Genomic DNA, 23,893 nt, shown 5'->3' with positions numbered 1-23,893 from the left:
GATCCCGACACTTTGGGAGGTAGAGGCGGGTGGATCACAAGGTCAGGAGATTGAGACCATCCTGGTTAACACGGTGAAACTCCATCTCTACTAATAATACAAAAAAGAAAATAAATTAGCCGGGCATGGTGGTGTGCACCTGTAGTCCCAGCTACTCGGGAGGCCAAAGCAGGAGAATGGCTTGAACCCAGGAGGCGGAGCTTGCAGTGAGCCAAGATCGTGCCACTGCACTCCAGCACTCCAGCCTGGGCTACAGAGTGAGACTGTATAAAAAAAAAAAAAAAAAAAAAAAAATATATATATATATATATATATATATATCTTGTTTCATGGAATGAGTGCAGCAAGATGGGAAAAGCAGGTGCTTCATTTCCATAGGTGGGTGATAAACCTCACTCATTAGGTGAATGCTTATAGCACGGGATACTTAGTAAATGCTTAGTAAAATATTTGAATAATAAAATGCTTTTTTTTTTTTTTCCTTGGGAGACAGGGTCTCACTCTGTCGCCCAGGCTAGAGTGTAGTGGCATGATCTCGGCTCACTGCAACCTCTGCTTCCTGGGTACAAGGGATTCTTGTGCCTCAGCCTCCCAAGTAGCTGGGACTAGAGGTGTACACCACCACGCCCAGCTAATTTTCATTTTTCTTGTTTTGTTTTGCTTTTTTAGTAGAGACGGTTTCGCCATGTTGGCCAGGCTGGTGTCAAACTCCTGACCTCAAGTGATCCACCTGCCTCAGCCTCCCAAAGTTCTAGGATTACAGATATGAGCCACCGTGCCCGGCCTGAATAATAAAATGCTTTAAAAAGAAATTTTATTTTAATAATTTTATGGATCATGAAAGACTAGACAAATGGCTAAAAAGTGTTCTTAATTAAGTTGTTAATCTTCAGATGATGGCACTTCAGATGTGGTCATGGCAGAGGGCATGGCAATGCTGAGGTGGACCAGGCTGGGCACCTGGCCTGATGATTCTTTTGATGAAATGGACAGTATGCTAGCTGTTCAGCAGTATATGCAACGGAACATAAGAGTCAAGATTGCTCCAATACTGACAAAAATCTTGAGCCACCTGAAGCCAAGATGCAGGCATATGGAAGTATGAACATTTAAGGCAATTCTGCCTTGAGCTAAATGGACTTGCTGTCAAACTTCAGACTGAATGCCATCCAGATACTTGTACTCAAATGACAGCAACTGAACAATGGATTTTTCTTTGTGCAGCTCATAAAACTCCAAGAGCGTTCTACTACAGACTATACTAGACACAGACTTGATGGTGCTGTGTCTTCTGAAAAGCAATAACTATTTCCCCAGCAGGGTTAGTATAAAGGAATCATCTATAGCAAAACTTGGACCAGCATACTTTAAGATTTCCAGAATATTTTCACATGCTTTTTTTTTTTTTTTTCCCTAGATGGAGTCTCATTCTGTCACCCAGGCTGGAGTGCACTGGTGTGATCTCAGCTCACTGCAATTTCTGCCTCCCGGGTTAAAGCAATTCTCCTTCCTCAGCCTCCTGAGTAGCTGGGATTACAGGTGCCAGCCACAATGCCCAACTAATTTTTGTGTTTTTAGTAGAGATGGGGTTTCACCATGTTGGCCAGGACGGGGTTTCACCATTTTGGCCAGGCTGGTCTCGAACTCCTGACCTCAAGTGATCTGCTGGTCTCAGCCTCCCAAATTGTTGGGATTACAGGCGTGAGCCACTGTGCCTGGTCACATGCTTCTTTTTGTTACTCCAGATATTGGATGAATATGAAAACGAAACATTTTTGTGTCATTTTGTATCACTAAGTTTGTGATAAAAGAAAATTTGATGTCCAAGGATAACCTGATTGTACCAATTCGAAAAGAAAGTTCAGAATTCAGCTTCTGGAGAAAGTAGCATGAAGGGGAATCACAAAGAAAAATATAACGATCACATGATTAACATTAATTATGTAAGGTATGTATCATTTTAGACCCATCAATCATGTATCCATATTCTACCTTCTTTGTTTAGTATAGTTGTCTGCTGTGTTTGCCTTTTATAATTAAAATTATTCATAAGCTGTATATTCACCAGTGTGGCACTCATTATTTTAAAATAAGATTAGTATTATCTGTTTATAATGTCTGTTAATAAAATAACTTACAGTTTGGTAAAATTGCTGCTAACCAATCACTGGTTTACAATCCTCATCAGACAAACCCATTTATTAAAAAATGAGTAAGGGGCCGTGTGTGGTGGCTCACCCCTGTAATCCCAGCACTTTGGGAGGCCAAGGCGGGTGGATCATGAGGTCAGGAGTTCAAGACCAGCCTGGCTAAGATGGTGAAACCCCATCTCTATTAAAAATACAAAAATTAGGCTGGGCGCGGTGGCTCACGCTTGTAATCCCAGCACTTTGGGAGGCCGAGGTGGGTGGATCACGAGGTCAGGAGATCGAGACCACGGTGAAACCCCGTCTCTACTAAAAATACAAAAAATTAGCCGGGCGTGGTGGCGGGCGCCTGTAGTCCCAGCTACTCGGAGAGGCTGAGGCAGGAGAATGGTGTGAACCTGGGAGGTGGAGTTTGCAGTGAGCCGAGATTGCGCCACTGCACTCCAGGCTGGGCGACAGAGCGAGACTCCGTCTCAAAAAAAACAAAAAAAACAAAAAAAAAACAAAAATTAGCTGGGTGTGGTGGCAGGCGCCTGTAATCCCAGCTACTTGGGAGGCTGAGGCAGAGAATTGCTTGACCTGGGAGGCGGAGGTTGCAGTGAGCTGAGATGGCACCACTGCACTCCAGCCTGGGTGACACAGTAAGAGTCTAAAAAAAAGAGTAAGCTCATACAATCCATTTACTAAAAAGGTAGTAATGTTTTCCTTTGATTTTACCTCTGAGTTTAGATATTCTAAATTGTGTAGTACATAGTTCCATCTTACCTGAAACACTTTTATCTCATTTTGGGAAGTGAGTTTTTAATAGAATTATGTATAATCTAAATATAAGTGCAAATGAAGCATTAGTAATACTTAAATAATCTCACTATGCTACATAAAGTATATTTTAGGCTAGCATACTTGGACAGGATTTACCTTCCTGCACCAGCGGACTGTTACATATAAGAGGATGATGATAAGGCATGTAAATGATGTTCCCACTGGAAACCTGCCCTGTCCGCCCTTTCTCATTTCCCTTAACTGTCTTCTCCAACTAGTTTAGCCGAAAAGCTTTCACCAGACTGTGATTTTGTGGTGGCTTATGCCTGTTTATATTTGTATTAATTGCTTACAGATTATACCTCATATTAGCAATTACATTACACTGCAGGAAAAATATATTGGCATAGGCTCTGGCATATCTTGGTTCTACTAAATTGTGGCAACTATTTAGAAAACAAGTTATTAAACTAGTTTGATTCTTCCTGTTAGAGATATATATATTTTTTTCTTTTTTCTTTTTTGAGACAGAGTCTTTCGCCGTCACCCAGGTAGGAGTGCAGTGGCATGATCTCGGTTCACTGCAACCTCTGCCTCCCAGGCTCAAGCGATTCTAGTGCCTCAGCCTCCTGAGTAGCTGGGACTACAGGTGTGCGCCACCATGCCTGGCTGATTTTTGTATTTTTAGTAGAGACGGTGTTTCACCATGTTGGCCAGGCTGGTCTCAAATGCCTGGCCTCAGGTGATCCACCTGCCTCGGCTTTCCAAAGTGCCTGTTACTAATATTAACCTTTTTATCTAACCATCTAGGCAGCATTAAATAGGACTGAAGAAATATTGTAGTATTTATTTTATATCCCCTCTCCACAAAGTTTATGTTTGAATTACATGCACACATGAGATTAATTGCAATAATTCACAGGTTTTAAGGGTGTTGATGAATGGTCATACATTTATTGGACTTTGTTATAATTCAGTGTCCTAATAATGATTCAAATGCAGATTTAATAATTTTATAATCTATTGAATGCTGTTTTTGATAAAGCACAGGAGGTTTTATTGCTAAACTGATTTTAATGAGGCACTCAGGGTCAAAAAATTGTACATGTTGTGACCAAAGTATTTAAATCCTTCTTTTGAACGAATTTAACATGAGGAACTTCTTTTTCATTAAAAAGGTTATTTTGAGATTAAGACGAAAATGTATTCATCTTAATTTTTTTTCAGACTTAGGGAATAATTTATACTGTATTATGAGACAAGAATGTACAGCAAAAATGTGGGGCTCGTAGTATACGGAGGGTATGTATAAATAGTTTATGCCTTTCCGAGCCTGCCAGTCCTTTTGGCTTTGAACAGTGCCCAGCAGCCACAGTCATTATTGTACCCCTTAAGAATTCTTATGTCCACAGCGAAAGGAATGTTGACTTTGAAATTATGCATTTATATTAATGGTATTATAAACCAATGGGAATAGTAATTTTTAAAACAAACTTGCTAAATATTGAGAGGCTAAACCAGTAGGTTAATAAATATACGTAGCAAATAAAATCATCAAACTTATTTTGGAAGATGAAAGCCCATTATGCCAAAATACTTATATGAAGTACAATTATCTGTATATTTCCTATGTAAAAAAAACCTTGACCCAGGCGCTGTGGCTCATGCCTGTAATCCCAGCTATTCAGGAGGATGAGGCTGGAGAATTGCTTCAACCCGGGAGGTGGAGGTTGCGGTGAGCCAAGATTGCACCACTGCACTCCAGCCTGCGTGACAGAGTGAGACCCTGTCTCAAAATAAATATGTATAAAATAAAATAACCTTGAGCTATTTCGATTCTCTTCCAATAGGTAAGCTCTTCCCTGAAAAAATATGAGTAGGGGATGGGGTACTCCTAAAGGATGAGGTCATGCACTAGGAAGCCAACTTCAGATCTGAGAAACGGTGGTGGGCTTATGGTGGGGACTCTGAGGAATCCACTCATCTAAGACTGTGCTACTGGGAGTAGTTATTACAAAGCCACTTGCGAAGCGGAGGAGACCAGGGGCTAGGAAAAGTGATGCCTATAGCAGAAGACAAGAAACAGATGTGGAGACTGCACTCTGAGTTCAGACTGTTATCCATCACAGCCTGCTCTCTCTGCTGAACTCTCTTCGCTGTGAACTGAAGCTTTACACAAGTTTATCTGAACATTTCTGCCTGGTCTCGAACCCTCTGCAGGACAGAAAGGGAAGGCGATTCATCTACCCTCGAGCCAGAGCATTCAAGGAGAAGCAGCTTCTCACCAAGGTCACCGTGGGATTGTCTCTTTCCATCAGGAGAGGGTCTTTATTCTGGACTTTATGTTTGTCATTAAGTGCATGAATCCACCTAGAATTTTGTCTTCATTATTAATTTGGCTGGAACACTTTTAATAGAAATGTCTATATAAGTGATTCATATGGACAGTAATATTATTCAATTTCATCCCAGGCTATGTTCAAATGATCATAAAATCTAGATTTTTAAAATACTTTAGAACTCTAGTAACACTGATAATGCTCTCCTATGCTTAAAAAGCCAAGCACTTAAACGTGTGGCAATACTATATATGACCTGTGCTTAGAAACTAGGGGTCAGCAAACATGTTTTTACATTTAACTTAATTTAATTATTATTATTATTATTATTTAGAAGGGTCACACTCTGTTGCCCAGGCTAAGTACAGTGGTACAACCATAGCTCACTGTAGCCTTGACCTCCTGGGCACAAATGATCCTCCTGCCTCAGCCTCCCAAGTAACTAGTACTACAGGTGCACCTCACCATGCCCAGCTATTTGTTAAAAATTTTTTTGTGGAGATGGGGTCTTGCTATGTTGCTCAGGCTGGTCTTGAACTCCTGGGCTCAAGTGATCCTCCTGCCTCAGCTTCCCAGAGTGCTGGGATTACAGGTGTGAGCCACTGTGCCTGGGCACAAACTTTGTAAAAGACCAGTTGACAAATATTTTAGGCTTTATGAGCTGTATGGTCTCTGTTGTAACTACTTAACTTTGCCTTTAAACTAGGATAGCGGCCATAGCAGCCATAAAGGCCATACATAAATGAATGTGGCTGTACTGCAAATATTACTCGTAAAATGGGTGGTATACCAAATTTGGTTTGCAGGCCTTGGTTTGCTGACTTTTGCTCTAAACAGTTCTGTGAAGTAGGTAACGAGGGTATTATTACCCATTTTAAAAATGAAGAAGCTTAAGCTCAGGCAGTGAAACACAAACCATGGGTCAGCCCTGGAAAGACAAATGCAAACAAGATGTGGTTTGTCTCTCAAGACCTAGTGCAGTGTGGTAGGTCAGAGCCCTTAGCTACCACCCTATATGAGCTCACATAGCCACTTCACTGCTCAGCTTCAGTTTCCTCATCTGAAAAATGAAGATAACAGCAGTGTATCACCACAAGGCTACTGTAATAATGAAATGAAATAATGCCAGAAAACACTGTAACAATTGGCACATACTAAACACTCCATTAATGTTTTATTATTTCTGATTTTATTATCGTACTTGAAACTTGAACAAACTGAAGAAGAGAACAAAGATTCCCACTCCTAAGTTTGCTTGGGGAGTTAGTGAAGATTTCAAAATTCAGTGAGTAAGGATTTAAAAAACGAGCTGGCTTCTGCAGTGAGAATAATGGGTAGCAGAGTGAACAGCATGAACAAATTCCTGGACATATGGTATGGCACAACTTATTCTGGGTCACGGTGAATGGCAAAGCATGGCAGAAATGTGCTATATGTGTTGAGGATACAGGAGCAGTAGCTTCATGAAGTACACTGGAAAGCCTCCAAAATGCCATGCTAAGATGCGTGGGCTTTCTACTATAGGACATAGCCTGAAGTTTCTAGTCTAGGGAATGACAATGAATATATCTGTGTTTGAGAAAAAAAAAATCCCTCCAACAGTATTTTAGATGATGCGAGAGAAGAATCTAATGGTTACTGGCATAATTAAAAGGCTGTCACAGCCCAAGTTGGAGATGATGGCTAGAATAAGGCATGGGGCAAGGAAAACATTTCAGAGATACCTTAGGGTGCTGTATGGATAAGATTTAGTGATTTTTTGTTTGTTCGTTTGTTTGTTTTGAGATGGAGTCTTGCTTTGTCACCCAGGCTGGAGTGCAGTGGTGCGATCTAGGCTCATTGCAACCTCTGCCTCCTGGATTCAAGCAATTCTCCTGCCTCAGCCTCCTGAGTACCTGGGATTACAGGCATCTGCTACTATGCCCGGCTAATTTTTGTATTTTTAGTAGAGACAGGGTTTCACCATGTTGGCCAGGCTGGTCTCGAATTCCTGACCTCAAGTGATCCACCCACCTCAGCCTCCCAAAGTGCTGGGATTACAGGCATGAGCCACCACACCTGGCCAGATATAGTGATTTTTGAAGATGAAGAATATGCCCCAATTGGATTGTAAGCTGCTTGAGGGCAGAAATGATGCCTTTCCCCAAAGTGCCTAATGCAGCAATGAACAGCCCTGACTTTATAATTTACTAGATGTGTGAATCAGAACCTGAGCTAAAATGCTTATAGTTTTCTCATCTGTAAAATAAAGACAGCCATCATTTCCTTGCCTACCTCATATAGCTGACAGTTTAAATGATAACACATAATCTAATCATAACCGCAGATAAAAGTCATATACAAGTTCTCAAGATGTAGCTAATGAACTATAATAATTCGTGTATTCACTCATATTTGTTGAAAACCTATTATGTGCCAGCACACATACAATGGATCAGCTAAAGATGGTGCCTAGCAGGCACCTGGATGTCACTCATTCTGAGGGAACCTCAGCTATTCTAATAAATTGTTCAGGCTCTTATGACTATCTGTTAATTACAACACCTCTTTTCTCTGTCACCTCTTATTTCCTATGTTTGGGTAATTTTGTTGAACTACCTCCATCAGAAAATGGTCAGGAAAAAAAAGGCAACATAGAGAGATAAAATTCAGCAGGTTAGCTAAACTTCAGCAGGGAGAAAAGGAAGAAAAACTATTGCCAAGAATGAGGCATCTTTAATTTTTAATGATTCACATCAGATCCAGCACTAATTAACAGAGACAAATGAGTCTGCTTAAGTACTTACATACACAAAAACATACACTCCTTCACACAAAAACACAACAGGATACATTTTTGAAATTACGTCTTCTGTTGACATTTTTCAATAAAATAAAGGCAGCTAAACAAATGTTTTCTTACAATTTTGTTACTGCCTTTTTGAATTCTAGGAAAAGGCAAGGAGCTACCCTAAAGCACTCTAATTCTAAAGAAGCATCTATTTTCAGAAATGAATTTATAAAACATTTCAGGTAAGTATGTAGTTCTAAAGGGTAGTCTTAATTATTGTGGAGTCTTAATTTCTTTAGCCCCAAACTCAGTGTTTTGAGGGAAAGCTTTACTGATGTTTCTTAATATACCATCAGATCCTGTAAGATTTTTAAGGTTTTGCTTTGACAGCCAGGAGTATTCATAACTCCACGTTATTTCTCCAGAAGTTCTAGTGTGCCAAATATAAACCTTTACCTCTTCTAATACACTCTAAGTTAATGCATAAATAATCAGCATTAAGATCTTGGGTAATTTCCCAAGAGGGCCATTGCTGAAGCAGAAACCAACTTTATCTTCTGATGTGTATTAAAAGTCGTAAATGGGAATCCCAAGTCACTCTTTGACAAATGCTATTTCTCCTGTTGGCTTTCAACACTTGTTAAACAATCTAAACTTAAGCCAAATGTGAGAGCCCACAGAAATCACCTCTGATGCTTTCTCAGATTACGAAAGAAAATTGGCTTTGAACTTAACTTCTCACAGGAATTTTCCGATGAAAAATTTACTTCCAACACCTGAACCAGCAAGAAAACTTGACCTTACCAACCAGTTAGGTGCCCGTGTCTGATCCATCTTTGTACCCCCGATGTCCAGAGCAGTGCCTAGCACATAGCAGGTGCCTGGCAAATGTCAACTGACTTAGATGAAGAACTGAAATGTGTTCAAGCACTAACCTTCAAAAGCATTTCTTCATGTTGGGGATTATCAGAATCATAGGGCTCTCTACGCAGTTTTTCCACATCTGCAATAAGGTTTCTGTACCCAACGATTTGCAGAAGGCAAGCCTGAAGAGAGATTCCCAGCCTAGGGTGTTCAAAAACAGAAGAGACGCACAAGGAAGAACAGGGCATTCACTTTGGCATTTGTTCACGTGATGTATGCATGATAGAACTTTTCATATTAATATAATATTCAGGAAATTGCTCAAAGATGATCTATTTAATAGAAGCACAATTCTTATTAAATCTCCACATGGACAGCTGTAGAACCTGGCTAAAATTTGCCTCAAAGTCTGACTTTTTCTAAAGCTAAATTGCAATGGTATGGCTTAAAAATAAGGGATTTCTGAGGCCAAGATGGGAGGATTGCTTGAAGCCAGGAGTTCAAAACCAGCCTGGGCAACAAAGCAAGATCCTATCTCTATCAAAACAAAACAAAACAAAAACCCACAAGGGATTTCTTTATGCGGGTTACTTGAAATTATAGGTAATACTGGGCTCTTAGGGATTATATAGCACCTCCCTAGGTGGTCATATCAGAATTACTTTAGAAAGATGTGTGGAAAAGAACGAGGGTGAGGACAACAGAAAAAGTCCTTAAGGGCTTCAAGGAAAAAAAATCAAAACAAAATAAAGTGAAACAAAATAACAATAACAACACCACCTCCACTTGGGAATGTCCTCCTCAGGGGAGACCGTGCTAAGAGGGTAGTTACAACTTTACAAGATGTTCTATTACATTCTCACCGCTGTAGTTGTCTGAACACTTTTTCTTATGCTGAAACAAAATCTGCTTTGCTTATTACAAAGTGGTTCAAATTCTGTTCTCTGAGCAAATTTATTTCCACCTTTTCCCTGCCATGACTATTTAAGATAGTGAGTCTTCTAATCTCTAGGGAAAAGAGAAATCTTGTTTCTTCAATTCCCTCTCATGGGACATGGCTTTCAGATGTGTTATTTTATTTTTATTTTTTATGTTTTGAGACAGAGTCTTGCTCTGTCACTCAGGCTGGAGTGCAGTGGTACAGTCTTGGCTCACTGCAACCTCTGCCTCCTGAGTTCTAGTGATTCTCCTGCCCTAGCCTCCCGAGTAGCTGAGATTACAGGCGCCCACCACTGCACCTAGTTTTTATATTTTTTAATAGAGACAGAGTTTCGCCATGTGTGGCCAGGCTGGTCTCGAACTCCTGACCTCAGGTGATCTGCCTCCCTCTGCCTCCCAAAGTGCTGGGATTACAGGCATGAGCCACCGTGCCCAGCCGGTTTTCAGATGTTTTACGATCATTCTCAGTCTTCTCCGAATGTACACTATTTGAATAACAGCACCCTTAAAGCATATCACTAGAACAGAAAACAATCTGGCAGCTGTAACGCACAGAGGATCATTACTTTCTGTGATTGGAACGCTGTTTTCCCTTTCTACAGCCTCTAAAGTAAGGTAGAATCTAAAGGTCTAAAAGTAGTACTTCACGTTTATTTTTTCCTCCTAAATTCTTTAGAGTCATGTATTTTCTGTGGCTCAAAAATGGCTGAATATTGGCAATTGCATATGACACTCTCCAATCTAGTCTTTTGTCTTGTTCACTCACGGACTTTGAGCATGTTTGAGGTGGTGTGGTGGTGGTCATTATAATCACTGTACATTATCATATTTTATTTTTAGGGGTAAATGACATGCACAGATGTTAAATCTCAAGTTGAGGGCAACAGAACTTAGAACTGTGTACCTGCTCCAAACGTACAGGACAGTCAGACAGCCTAGGAATACTGAACTTTAATAAAGTCATATTCAATGAATGGCTTTCATCATTACTTGTTACCATAGCACCAAACAACTAGGTCAGATATTAAAATTTAGGAAAGGGCACCATAGCACTAGTCACCCAGAAAGTCAGTGTAGGATGGAGAAGAGAGTTAATTTTGAGGGAAAGAGGAGAATGGAAGGAATATAAGAAGCAGGAATAAGGAAAGTCAATTAAATTTTCTCTGGCCGGGCGCGGTGTCTTACGCCTGTAATCTCAGCACATTGGGAGGCAGAGGCGGGCGGATAATGAGGTCAGGGGTTTGAGACTAGCCTGGCCAACATGGTAAAACCCCATCTTTACTAAAAATACAAAAATTAGCCAGATGTGGTGGCACGTGCCTGTAGTCCCAGCTACTTGGAAGGCTGAGGCAAGAGAATTGCTTGAACCCGGGAGGCGGAGGTTGCAGTGAGCCTAGACTGAGCCATTGCACTCCAGCCTAGGCAACAGAGCAAGACTCTTGTCTCAAAAAAAAAAAAAAAAATTAAAATAAATAAATAAGTTTTCTCTGTCGTAATTTTTAGTGCCACCATAAGCAGCACTTAAAAAAAATGTAATTAAAACAAGTGAGGTTAATAGTAGTAACAGTTTGGTAAGTTATAAAGTGTTTCCCCCATCTCTAAGCTATTTCTTTGTTTTCTCAGAAAAGTACTTAATTTTTTTATATCAGAGCTTATCAGTGTTGCTCTGTAAAAAAGACACTAGAATCCACATGGAGATTAAAAAAAAAGACTACAGGTTGAGTAACCCTTATCTGACATGCTTGGGACCAGAAGTGTTTCAGATTTTGGAATATTTGCATATACATAATGAGATATCTTGGGGATGGGACACAAGTCTAAACATGAAATTCATTTGTGTTTCATATACACCTTATACACATAGGCTGAAGGTAATTTTATACAACATTTTTAATAATAGATGCAGTCTGCCACATGAAGTTAGCTATGGAATCTTCCATTTGTGGCATGATGTCAATGCCCAAAAGTTTCAGATTTTGGATTTTCAGTTTAGGGATCCTCAGCCTGAAACTAAAAGGGTCTTTTAAAAAAATGAGAACAAGAGAATGGATGGCAAAGAAATGCTGTTGAATGCACCTTATATAACTTTCATAGAAAAGATTTGCTATTAAATCTAATCCAATCTCTAAACATGATTACAGGACCCATATAAACCTCTTGCCAGTTGTAGTCTTAAATTTTTCGTTCAATCTTATTTATAATGAATTGCCTTCTTATCACCTTCCCAGAGGAATAAAATATATGTTAGAAGGTTTCAAAAAGACATTTACTATAAAAGTAAATCAACCTTTGGTAGCTGAATAGGCAAAAGGCAGCTAATGAACTGAAGTGGCTGCCGAAGAACGCTATGGAGACCAGGCGAAAATGGAGTTTTTGTGATGAGCCCCTGGACAGCTAGTATCTAAAATCCTTCCAAGAGATAGACCTATGCAAGTGTGCTCTGAAATTCCCTTCAGCTACAGTTCCTGTAATTATTAATAAAAGCCTTTCTCAAAGGTAACATCTGAAGTTCTCAGACACGAACATCTAAAAGACAGTTTGATTGTTACCAACCTAAAAACTTCTCTAAATATATCTGCATTTGGAATTTATTCTACCCAGTGGCCTTAGTGAAAAATTTTACTGAAAAATTGCTGTACCCAGTGGAAAATATACAGCTAATTTTAAATGTCACGAACATTGCCAAACGCATTTTAATACTTCCAAGATGAGAGGAATAAATTATGAAGTTCTAAAGTCTTCATATAAAAACCATTTCTCCTTCCCACACATGCCTGTCTTCTTGACAAGCAGGTAGAAACAGTCTCCAAGATTCTCAGCCTGTCATAAAGTAATATTCATGAAGGAAGTGAAGGAATATTCTAGATGGAACAGAATCAGCTTAAGCACATTTACAATTTGAACATTTACTGTTAGCGTAAAACATAGGCATCAGATAGACTGATTGTTGATGAATGGGCTCATCTTTCTCTATTGGGGCACCCATCACATTTGTTACATTCTCTGCATCTGAGAAGCATAAGCCACAAAGGAAGTACAAAGTTGCTGCCATTTACAAACATGAAAAAGGTACTTTTTTTCTTTATTCTTCATCTGAAAGTCAAAACATGGCAGATGATTATTTTAGGGAGAGAGGGAGAAAAAAAAAGAGAGGAGACAGAGAAACACTAAATCTGTGGCCATGTGATTTGTGTTCTGTATTTCTGACATAAGAAACATATTCTTACTGTGGATTTACGTCAGGATTAATTTTTTTCAGTTCCATGATATCTTCTATAGTTTTTTCAATAGCGTCGGGGTGAACACTCACAGACGTCTGCAACAGCTGGAAAACATGTTTCAATCACTTTCCTTTTCATTAACACCAGAGGCTTAATCAGTATCTACTGGGATAGAGGCTGCAAGCATTCGCTTAGGCTTCTATATGAAGATTTAAGTTAAAAGCAAAAATTGGTTTAGTGTACTTGAATTCTAATAAATTTGACATTTTCATGATGGGGGGGGGAGTGCAATTTTCCTGATTACTTTAATCAGGAAAACACATACAATTTTTTTGGTTTTGTTCTTACCATTTTCCTGTTTCAAGCTACCTGTATTGAAATGTAGTGTTTTCATTTCCTCGCCCAACATAGTTCCTATTGTTAATGGGCATTATGTTTATGACTAAAGAGTGAGGCACATGGGGGAGACAGTCTTCAGGATGTCAAAATTAATAAAATAAAATTATCAAGAATCTTGAAAAAGAAAACAGGTTTTCTTTCTTATGTGGATGATCCACTATGCTACAAAAGCTACAAAAGCCAGCATAGTGGCTTCTTTGATGTTATTGAAAAATCTTAAGTATAATGTTAAATGATTTGGATATTGAGGAAATAGTAGGGAGTTAATACTGTTACTACGTTCAAGGAATATTTATTTTATGATTTGGGAAGAGGTATAAGAAAGGGTTCATTTGACAATGAAGTAATAAGTACTTCACAAACCTGCCTAGAAATTCACACACTGGCTGTTCTCATGTAAATAGTACCGGGGTTTGTAATGGGCAAATGTTCATTTCTTCTCAGTTGGCAGTAGTTTTCCTAGCCAATGGTATATTTTGGTTTCTTAGAATTTTTACTTCTTATGATAGGGGTAAGCCTCCAAGTGAAAAAAAAGCTGCTGAAAAATAATTTTACCTACCTTACTTTTAGAATCCCTCAGTGATGTTTCTGTGAAAGCAGTAACAAAAACAGTCATTCAAAGATTATCCTTTACACATGGTTTAGAATTACGACACTGAAAGATAACATCGTATCCTCCATCGTACCAACTCTACCTTTTGCTTACTTCTTTGTGTCAGGCTTACCGATTTTCATGGTTCTAGAAGCTCCCGGTTTGGTATTGTAACAGATCCGCTGTAGTTCACATCTTCCAGTTAGCTTCCTCATTACAAATTTCAGGCAGCGCCACAGAAATTTACAGTAAAAATACAGGCATACCTGGATCAACATTCTGTGAAAAACAAAAGACAGCACCCTTCCAATAGAACTCTGGAAGAGAAGAGAAAGCAGCCACCACCAGCAAGAAAAGAAGCCCAGGAGAAAATCAGCGGTTAGAAAAATCACCTTATACTTAACATATGTTTCTAGTCCCATGCTACTTTATTTGCAGTAGCTACACTTACTATGACTGTAAGAAACTCCAGAATTTTCTATTCTAGTAAATCTGATATTCCAACAAACTGAGGATGAAGCATTAGAATCTTTTCTTTTCCCTCCTTTGCCTAAAAACATCTTGGAAATAAATGAGTACCTTGAAAACAGAATCTTTTAATACTGCTTGTGTTTTAGGAGTCACCCCTCCCTTTGACGCAGGGGAAGAACACGCTCTCCTCTTTTGCTTCCATGAACAGCCTCTCAGCTTGCCCTTGTCCATTTCCAGCCCCTCCCTAGTGTCCTCCTCACCCTCTACCAAACCCACTATTTGATTCCTTCCCTTGCTCCCGTTCTTTCCTCTCTCCCTCTGCTTTCCCTTAGGCATTGCAGACCTCCTTGAGGACTTGGTTGCGGCCACCTGCCTTTTCTGCTGACCTATCCTAACATTCCCTGGCCTTGTCAGAAATCCTCCTCATCAATTTACTGAACAAGCACCATTGACCTTTGATTTTCCTAGAGGTGACAACCTTCCGTGATTTAAATATTTCAAAAACTCCTCTTGAGAAGTTTGTTCTTGGCTCTTGCTAAAGGAAGTTTTCTTTACTTTATACCCTACCTCACTCCAGCAATACCTCAACAAATGATGAACTATATTGTCACCAGTCATGTGCTTATTCACACATCTGTGGCCCATGTCAGTCCATCTTTTATGATGACTTTTAATTTAAAAAATGTGAGTGCCCACTATTTCATGGTATGGTTCAGAATTTCAAAATGACTCAAGCTTTAGTGGTAAAGGGACTTATTATCCAGGAACTTATATAGTCAACCTATTTTCTCTTTATACTGTACATTCCCAGGAGGCAGAATTATTTATATTACTCCCTTTTGGTGTCATTTGGAAAGATTTTTCTTTATTCTCAAAAGTTCACTAATTCCTTCCAGTTCTAAAATAAGGTGATGCATGGTCACTCAGATATACTGGAGTAGTTAACTAGTAGCCTCTACAATGTGATCCATCCCTGAAAAAGAATCAAAACCTTGACCGTGTTCGTTTCCTTAAATTGGTCTGGTTCCAATAGCTTCAACAGCCTTGTGTTAAAAATAAAAACTCGAACAGTCTGATTTGCACAAAGGCATGGAGTTTATATCTTATAAATGCAAAGGAAATGGAAAGAAACTGTACAAAACAACCAAGCTGCTGCACTGAGATAACATAATGGAATACTTTGCAGGCAACAAGGTTATGTCCTAGAATATCTAATAACATGAAAATATCCATGACATGTTTATCAAGTAGAAAAAAGTTAAAAAGAAATATGTATGGGATAATCCACTTTTCCTTTAAAAAATAAAACAAAAATTTTAATAGTAATGTATAAAGCAGGATACACAACAAAAATGTTAAGAGTGGTATTAATTGGTAATAAAATAATCAGTAATTTTAATTTTCTTTTTTGATTAAGTACATTTTTGTAATAAATATGTATTATTTTACTTAAAAAAGAAAAATTATGACTAAAATTATGATGTATAAAATGATCACCAAAAGCCACTACAAAAGTGCATATAAAATTTCCATGTATAGTCAGTACAAAGTCAACCAGATTCTGCGGAAAGACAAAAATGGATTTACTATACTGTAAAGCCTAACATTCAGCTGTTCTAGTCAAATATATCCTAAGATCTGTTAGGATTTTGTTTAACAGCTTCCAAAAAAAAAAAAAACACCCCAAAAAACAACAACAACAAAACCCAGTAACCCTAAAAATAAATTTAGTGGGATATTTTAATTAGACAAGTGAGAAGATTTATAAAACCTCAGGGCTGGACGCAGTGGCTCACTCCTGTAATACCAGCACTTTGGGAGGCTGAGGTGGGTGGATCACGAGGTCAAGAGATCGAGGCCATCCTGGCCAACATGGTGAAACCCCGTCTCTACTAAAAATACAAAAATTAGCTGGGCGTGGTGGCACATGCCTGTAATCCCAGCTACTTGGGAGGCTGAGGCAGGAGAATTGCTTGAACCCAGGAGGCGGAGGTTGCAGTGAGCCGAGATCATACCACTGCACTCCAGCCTGGCGACAGAGCAAGACTCTGTCTCAAAAAAACAAAACAAAACAAAAAAGCTCTCTTGGAAAATGTTTTTCATTTTCTAACTACTGGATAGCTATGCCAAAAAAAAAAAAAAAAAAAAGATTGAGCAATATCTTGTTAACTGGTCCCCAGCCAAATAGGAATGATATTAATTACTGGGATATATATGTATACACATTAACATATTAACATATACTATTAATTACTAAGTCAAAGATAAAATCTTTCCCTAATATCTGTTCTATGTGCAATTTTCAGGGAAGTCCACCCCATCTGTGGGCTTGCACCTCAAAGGAAGCTACCTTTTAAGTCTGTGTGGCAGAACTCTTGCACAAGTGGAACTATGTGATAATCTAGTTCTGTTTGTACTAAATCTTCCTAGAGAAGAGGACCCTTATGATCGTTCATGGAGTGTCTCTGTATTCTTCCTATTTAGGTTCCAAGGCATCAAACAGAGCTTAAATTAAGCTACAAAAAGTTTTCCCTGTGACCTCTGTATCAGGTCTACACAAAGAGGAGGCTTGAGACCTAGCAGTGTCATCTTAAGTGGCAGGAAGTGTCCATATATAGAGTTACCTACAGCCCAACTCTAATTTCCCCCACTGGCATCCTTGTATATGAGAAAAATAGCTGTGTTACTGTTTTGCATCAAGACAGTCTTACATCAAAAGGAAGAAAAGACATCACATTCTGTTTGCTTGTATCTTTAAAAAAAAAAACTTCCTTGATGATGCTCATACTGTCAAAGACATGAAAGCTAGGAGAAATCCACAGTAGGGGTTAGGGATGAAGCATCATTTCTTAGGGTTCACCACTCTGTGAAGTAAATCACATCTCTCTCACATAATCACAAACAATTTCAATTAGGCACATTTGAATTATGAAATGGTATCTATACGCTGCTTGTTCTTTCGTAATTCCTAGGCCAACAGGACCCGATAATGCTACTTATTATCCAAGATGTATTCTATTTTCTCCCCTTATTTTTCTAATGGGCCAACATGCCCACAAATATTTAATTAAAACCTCGGCTTGCTATGCTAGGTACCACACTTTCTTGCTATGCTAGTTACTGTATTTTTTTAATCCAGATCATCAGATCAAAGTATGTTTTGACAGGTGTAATTTATTTTGTGTTTAGGTTAGAAACCTGGTCCAGGCAGGTCATGGTCAGAGACGGAAACACCAGGGTGATCCCTTACTTTGGAAACAATATACAACTTGCTTCCTTATAAAAGGACCAACTCTTCAAAACCTCCATGTGAGCAACTCAGGCTGGCTGTTCACCATCAAATACTGCCAGGAGCTCACTTCTTAAATTATTTGGACCTATTTAAGTCCCTAAATCACAAAGTTTATGGAAAAAACTGCTGAGGATCAAAAGCAGAACAATAAAAATGATTTACTATTTTGAGAGAATGTTATATTGGTTTGACATGTTTACCCTTAAAAGGAAGCAATAAAGAAATAGATCTGTAAATGCTCTTGAGCTAATCAGTGGTTGTTTAGGAAAGAAAGAAAGAAGGAAAGAAGGAAGGAAGGAGGGAGGGAGGGAGGGAAGGAAAGAAGGAAGGAAGGAAGGAAGGAAGGAAGGAAGGAAGGAAGGAAGGAAGGAGGGAGGGAGGGAGGGAGGGAGGGAGGGAGGCAAGGAAGGAAGGAAAGAAAGAAGGAGGGAAGGAAGGAAGGGGAAGGGGAAGGGGGGACAGGAGGGAAGGGAGGGATAGGAGGGAGGAACAGGAGGGAGAGAGGAAGGAAGAGAACAAGGAAGGGAGAAAGAAAAGGTGTATCTGTTTCTTATTTGAGTTTAAGGATTTGGGGATTCATTATACCCTTTCCTCCTTTTAATTTCATTTGTTTTATGTCCTTTTTTTTTTCATGACTGCATGCTTTGGGAGGAGGCATTTCAAGTGTACCTGTGAGACAGAACCCACTTACTGACTCTTGCACCAGCACTAATCTCAACCTCCTGTTTCACACCCTCTTCACCTTCTGAACCCTCTGCTCAGGGGGTTTATGGCTCTGCTCCTTTCTCTCCCAGGCTGAATCAGGAAACCAATAAGCTTAGTTTTAACTGGGCAATATTCGCTTTTCTTCTTCATAACACTAGACTTAGTTTTCTTCATTTTGAGGGAAGATTCTTGACTCACTACTAAAAAAAATCTGTTAGATTTTGTAGGAACAACAATTAAATCCTCAAGACTAGATGGAGAAAATACTGATCACTACCCCCTCTTTCTAATAACTACATTCATAGGCAGCAGTTTTTTTGTTTGTTTCTGTTTTTTAATCACAGCTTTTTGATAGTGTTCCAAAAAGAGTTACTGTAGCTTCCTAAGATGAATGCCTTGCTTAAACACTGGGAGAATCTGATTCAATAACAAGAGCTACTACACATGCTCCATTTCCAATCTTTTCTGTTACTGCCTTTTATTAATATGCTGCAGAGTGATGTTTATGGCTGAGTTCACAGCAGTGTTCTTCCATAAGGCAATTATGATCACGTTTATTATTTAACATTCATTCTCTAGTTTGAACCAGAATAGCCACTCAATGTAAATTATTCGAAATGGATCATATCTCTGCTACCAAACAAAAGCAACCTCCCGTTTTGTGGCGCTTTGTTAGAGGAATCCATTCAGGAGGGATGGGGCCTTCAAAACAGGAAACACACCTAAAACCATGTAGCCCCTTGCCTGTGGGGTGAGGGGGTGTGGGTACCTGTAATGCAACATTACTCCATCATCTTAAATTTGTGACTCTGACGTCTTCTTTTGGAACAATAAGAGAAAAGTGGCTTATTTTGAACAGTTTCAATGAATGTGCTAATGAAAGTTAATTCTTGCTTGAAGAAATCCTGTAATAAATAAAAAGTACACTATTGTTGATGAAAGATATGTACAAAAATAATCACAGTTTCTTGGTTCAAACCACAGTTTCCCAAATGAAATACTTTTCATCTAAATGCCATAAAGAAGAGCAAGAGGCTCAATGTCCCTGGCAGTTCATTTAGTTGCTCCATTGAAGTTCCTAAGTAGGGGCACTGACAATCGGTTGGGAATTAACTTATCAATAGGTACTTTACCTAGTAAATGGGACCATCCCTATAAGAGCTCTCTACTAGGAAGAGAGGCTGCAGAGGACTTGGTACATGAACTGGAAATGTGAAATCACACAAAGAAACCATCCGTGGGTCTCTAGGAAAACAAGAGTATTTCCTTCCTATAGAGCAGGGGAGAGGTTCCAAGATCCCATGCCCAGATCGTGTGGGGCCCTGTGGTTTTTTCCCATTATTCTTTTTCTGAAGAGATCACACTAACTTCTGAAAAGTAAAAATTAAGGGGATTCGTGGTTACATATCTATCATGGATCAATGTTATTCAAAATCATACTGCTGTGGCAAAGGGCACTCTTTATAATATATTCCAGGGAAATTTTATCTGAGGGCTTAGAGAGCACTAGTTGATTGTGTAATAATTAAAATAAATGTATTAATAGTGTAACCCTTTCCTTTCAAAGAAAAGGAGGTACAGGTTTCTCTTAATTTATTAACAACATCATTATTCAACCAAAATTTTGATGCTTAAATACACTTTATAAGATTTATTTCTATTTATTTATTTGTCAAGACACGGTCTTACTCTGTTGCCTAAGCAGAAGCAGCCTCGACCTCTCTGGGCTCAGGTGGTCCTCCTACCTCAGCCTCCCCAGTAGCTGGGACTACAGGTACACGCCACCATGCTCGGCTAATTTTTGTATTTTCTATAAAGATGGGGTCTTGCTGTGTTGCCCAAGCTGGTCTTGAACTCATGGGCTTGAGCAATCTGCCCACCTCAGCCTCCCAAAGTGCTGGGATTACAGGCATGAGCCACCGTGCCTGGCTACAAGATTTTATTTTTTAAAATCAGGTTATGTTTTACTCTTTGGATAATACTTTTATTGACTTATTTATAAGGAGAAGCAATGAACACATTATAACACATTATACTTTGACATTTTAAAAGTATTTAAATGCAACCTCAAATATAAACTTTTACTGGTAAATAAAAATATTTTTAAGGCAACCCAAATTAAGTAAATATATAAATAAAGGAAAGTCATCAAAGGTATTATTCATGCTCCATCATCCATTATAGGGTTCAAAATATTCTATAGGGGATAAGAAATAGACCTGTTATTATTATAAATTTGCTACATAACTCAAAAAAAATTTAAACAACCTAGTTAGAGGGCATGCTCAGTATTGTGAACAAATTCATTTTTGTTAAAGACCTAGAGCAGCTGAAAGAAAGAGATTTGAAATAAGTTGGGGGGAAAATGAAAAATGATAATTGAAAGGTATTTCAATTTATTTATTCCTTCATAGAGCCAAATACAAAATAAGACTGACCGTGCAGTACAGAAGAAATGAGAGTGGGAGATATGGCAGTGGAAAAAGTGAACATGAGTCAAGAACTTACTTTTGCAGCAAGCCATATGACCTCCCTGTCCACAAGGAGCTTATAGTCTAGCAAGGAAAAGGACAGTAAAAACAGAAAGTTGAAAAACAGTGTGACAATTCTATAAAAGAAAAACACCCAGGGTGTTGGAGAGGCAGAGGAGAGAGAGACAGTACGTTCCTCTCAGGTTGGACAGGAAAGCCAACTCCACCATCCCACAGGGACAGCCAGAACAGCCTGGAAAATCAGCGTGCTTTCCTCACTTCAGTACAAAAGTGAAAATTCCAATGAGTAAATGAATGAAATTCAAACTAACATTTATTGAGTGCCCATGGCTTTCGGTTATATTGCTCATGCTCTGCGGGAAGAGCTTAACAAACAGTGAAGTGGCCAAAGAGTTGGCCCTGAAAAGCTGAGGGGAAGCCAAGGGGCGGGAGAGCTGGGATGTACGTGATCCAGCTCCCAGAGGATCTTGGACAACAGCTTGAGGGCAATGGGCAGGCTCTGGGAAGGTCACCTACAAGAGATTGCCTAGAAAAAGATGCAGGTTAACATATTTCAGTGAGAGTGTGGACACAGCTTTTGTTTGTTTTAATGCAGGGAGCAAAATAATTTAAAATACATGTGTGTATGGACACAGGAAGGGGAACATCACACTCTGGGGACTGTTGTGGGGTGGGGGGAGCGGGGAGGGACAGCATTAGGAGATATACCTAATGTTAAATGACGAGTTAATGGGTGCAGCACACCAACATGGCACATGTATACGTATGTAACAAACCTGCACGTTGTGCACATGTACCCTAAAACTTAAAGTATAACAAAAAAAGTGTGTATATATATGTGCATATTTGTGTGTGTTTATATATATGTATGTGTCATATATATGCACACATACATGTAAAAATATACGTGCATACATGTATGTACCATAAAAAAGAGAACGCTACAGCTAAAAGTACCAGTCTACAGTGAGAGAGGTATTTGGATGCATAGGCCATAAACTTTCCCTTTTTCAGGACTTAGCTTCTATATCTCATAAGCTCAGTCAATGCCTCAAGCAATGCTAATCAAATTCTGGAACAACTACACATTCCTGCACCTTCTGCTCTTCAAAAGCAATGGAAAGTGGGTCATGCTGAATAAAAAGTTTGACTAACTTCTCTGAAAGTCAGACTTGGAGTCTAGTCCAAATTTGCCTCTATGAACTTTGTGACTTTGGAGAGGTTACTTTGCTTCTCTGGGTTTCTGCTTTCTCACACGTAAGGTGAAGGGATTGGACTAGATTTCTGGCTCCAAGAGAAGGCCAGACGTGTTAGAAGGGGAAAAGTTATTTTTATCCGATTCTCCTTCCTCTTTGAGGTGCTCTTTAAGTCGGGGTGAAAATGTTGCCGTGCTCTGGGCTGCTTCATGCTGTGCTTGCAAAGGTGACCAAGATCTGCTCCTGACTTGATTTTTGCAACTTGTCTTCTACTCGCCCCAAACAGGGTCTACATCTAACAAACTTGGACCACTAGTGCTTATGGCACCAGTCATGCCTTCTTGGCCTTGTTTACAGCATCCCACATCTTCTATCCTTATTTTAAAATATTAAAATCCTAGTCCTTCCTTTCTCTGAACATTGTCTCAATGAAGCGTTTCCTGAATATTCCTTCACAAAATGTTTGTAACCTGTCACTGATCGCATTCCTTTATATATCTTAGTTTTGTATGCATACACCTCGTCTCTTACCAGGTGGTGTGTTACTTTGGAACAGAGATGTCTCTCATTTATTTTTGAGATGGAGTTTTGCTTTTGTCGCTCAGGCTGGAGTGCAGTGGCATGATCTCGACTCGCTGCAACCTACGCCTCCTGGGTTCAAGCGATTCTCCTGCCTCAGCGTTCCTAGTAGCTAGGATTACAGGTGCCCACCACCATGACGAACCAATTTTTGTATTTTTAGTACAGACGGGGTTTCACCTTGTTGGCCAGGCTGGTCTTGAACTCCTGACCTCAGGTGATCCACCTGCCTTGGCCTCCCAAAGTGCTAGGATTACAGGCGTGAGCCACCACGCCTGGCCCTCACATTCATTTTTGAATCACCCACAATACCTTACAGTGGGCTCACAGTAATGGGGTAATGTGATACAAACATGAGAAACAGTTTGGAAGTCAAACAGGCCTGCATTCAAACATCTGTGTGCCTTTGTTTAAGTCACTTAACTTCACTAAGCCTCCCTGTCCTCCTTTGTAAAATGGGATATTATGTCTTACTTAATTACGTTTGCTATGAAGAGAGAATGAAAGTGGCATAAATACTTGCATTATTAGCAATGAATGTGCACTAAATGAATTAGTGGACCAAGATATTAATCAAGTATGAATGACTTAAAAATCCAATTTGTAGTTATTTTTGCTAATTCTAAGCCTTTATTTACCTAATCATACTAGAAAAATAGTTCTTTCCCTCGATTGCCTCAAAGTTGGGGCATGGGATAAATCTGTTGTATTGCTCAGTGCCTCCCACAGAGGTTTCAGCTTGGCAGATATTTTCCTTTCCTCTTTTCTGCTGGAGGAAGGAAAATATGAGGTGAGATCCAGGGCCAAGAAACTGAGATTCTGAGACTGGAACAGTTGGAAGCAATGATTTACATGGGTGACTTTAAAATTTTCCTTTATTAATTTCCAAAATTAATCATGTTCTGATAACTTTAAAAAATATAACCTCAATAACTAAATCCCAACAAGGGAAATGATCTTCAGCACAAGTCTTTGGACTTCTCTGTTATACACATCAACTGAATTAAAGTTAGTAAAATATATTACAAAAATGAAACCCTAAGCTTTTGTTCTAGCTGGGACTTAAAAAATGTTCCTTCTTTTTCTGATCACATGTAGGTATGTTTTGTTATCCATGTTATCCCA

The 23,893-nt window shown here is 39.2% G+C and overlaps 1 protein-coding gene and 1 pseudogene across 2 annotated transcripts in view; one reads left to right on the top strand and one right to left on the bottom strand.

The window, feature by feature from the left end:
- The window catches only part of ELMOD1 (ELMO domain containing 1), a 78,045-nt gene that overhangs the window by 21,554 nt on the left and 32,598 nt on the right, over positions 1–23,893 (bottom strand). For both annotated transcript variants that reach the window (XM_055272982.2, XM_055272981.2), the window contains exons 3-6: positions 14,167–14,312; positions 14,001–14,029; positions 13,049–13,146; positions 8,954–9,083 (exon numbers count right to left, since the gene is read on the bottom strand). In XM_055272982.2, coding sequence (XP_055128957.1) covers positions 8,954–9,083; positions 13,049–13,146; positions 14,001–14,029; positions 14,167–14,312 — 403 coding nt within the window. The remainder of the gene's footprint in view (positions 1–8,953; positions 9,084–13,048; positions 13,147–14,000; positions 14,030–14,166; positions 14,313–23,893) is intronic.
- LOC129478253 (MOB-like protein phocein) lies at positions 359–2,288 on the top strand (annotated as a pseudogene).

Source organism: Symphalangus syndactylus, chromosome 3 (assembly GCF_028878055.3).
Source record: "Symphalangus syndactylus isolate Jambi chromosome 3, NHGRI_mSymSyn1-v2.1_pri, whole genome shotgun sequence".
Taxonomy (NCBI): domain Eukaryota; kingdom Metazoa; phylum Chordata; class Mammalia; order Primates; family Hylobatidae; genus Symphalangus; species Symphalangus syndactylus.
The sequence above is the reverse complement of the archived record's forward strand: the minus strand, read 5'-3'. Positions and strand labels throughout refer to the sequence as shown.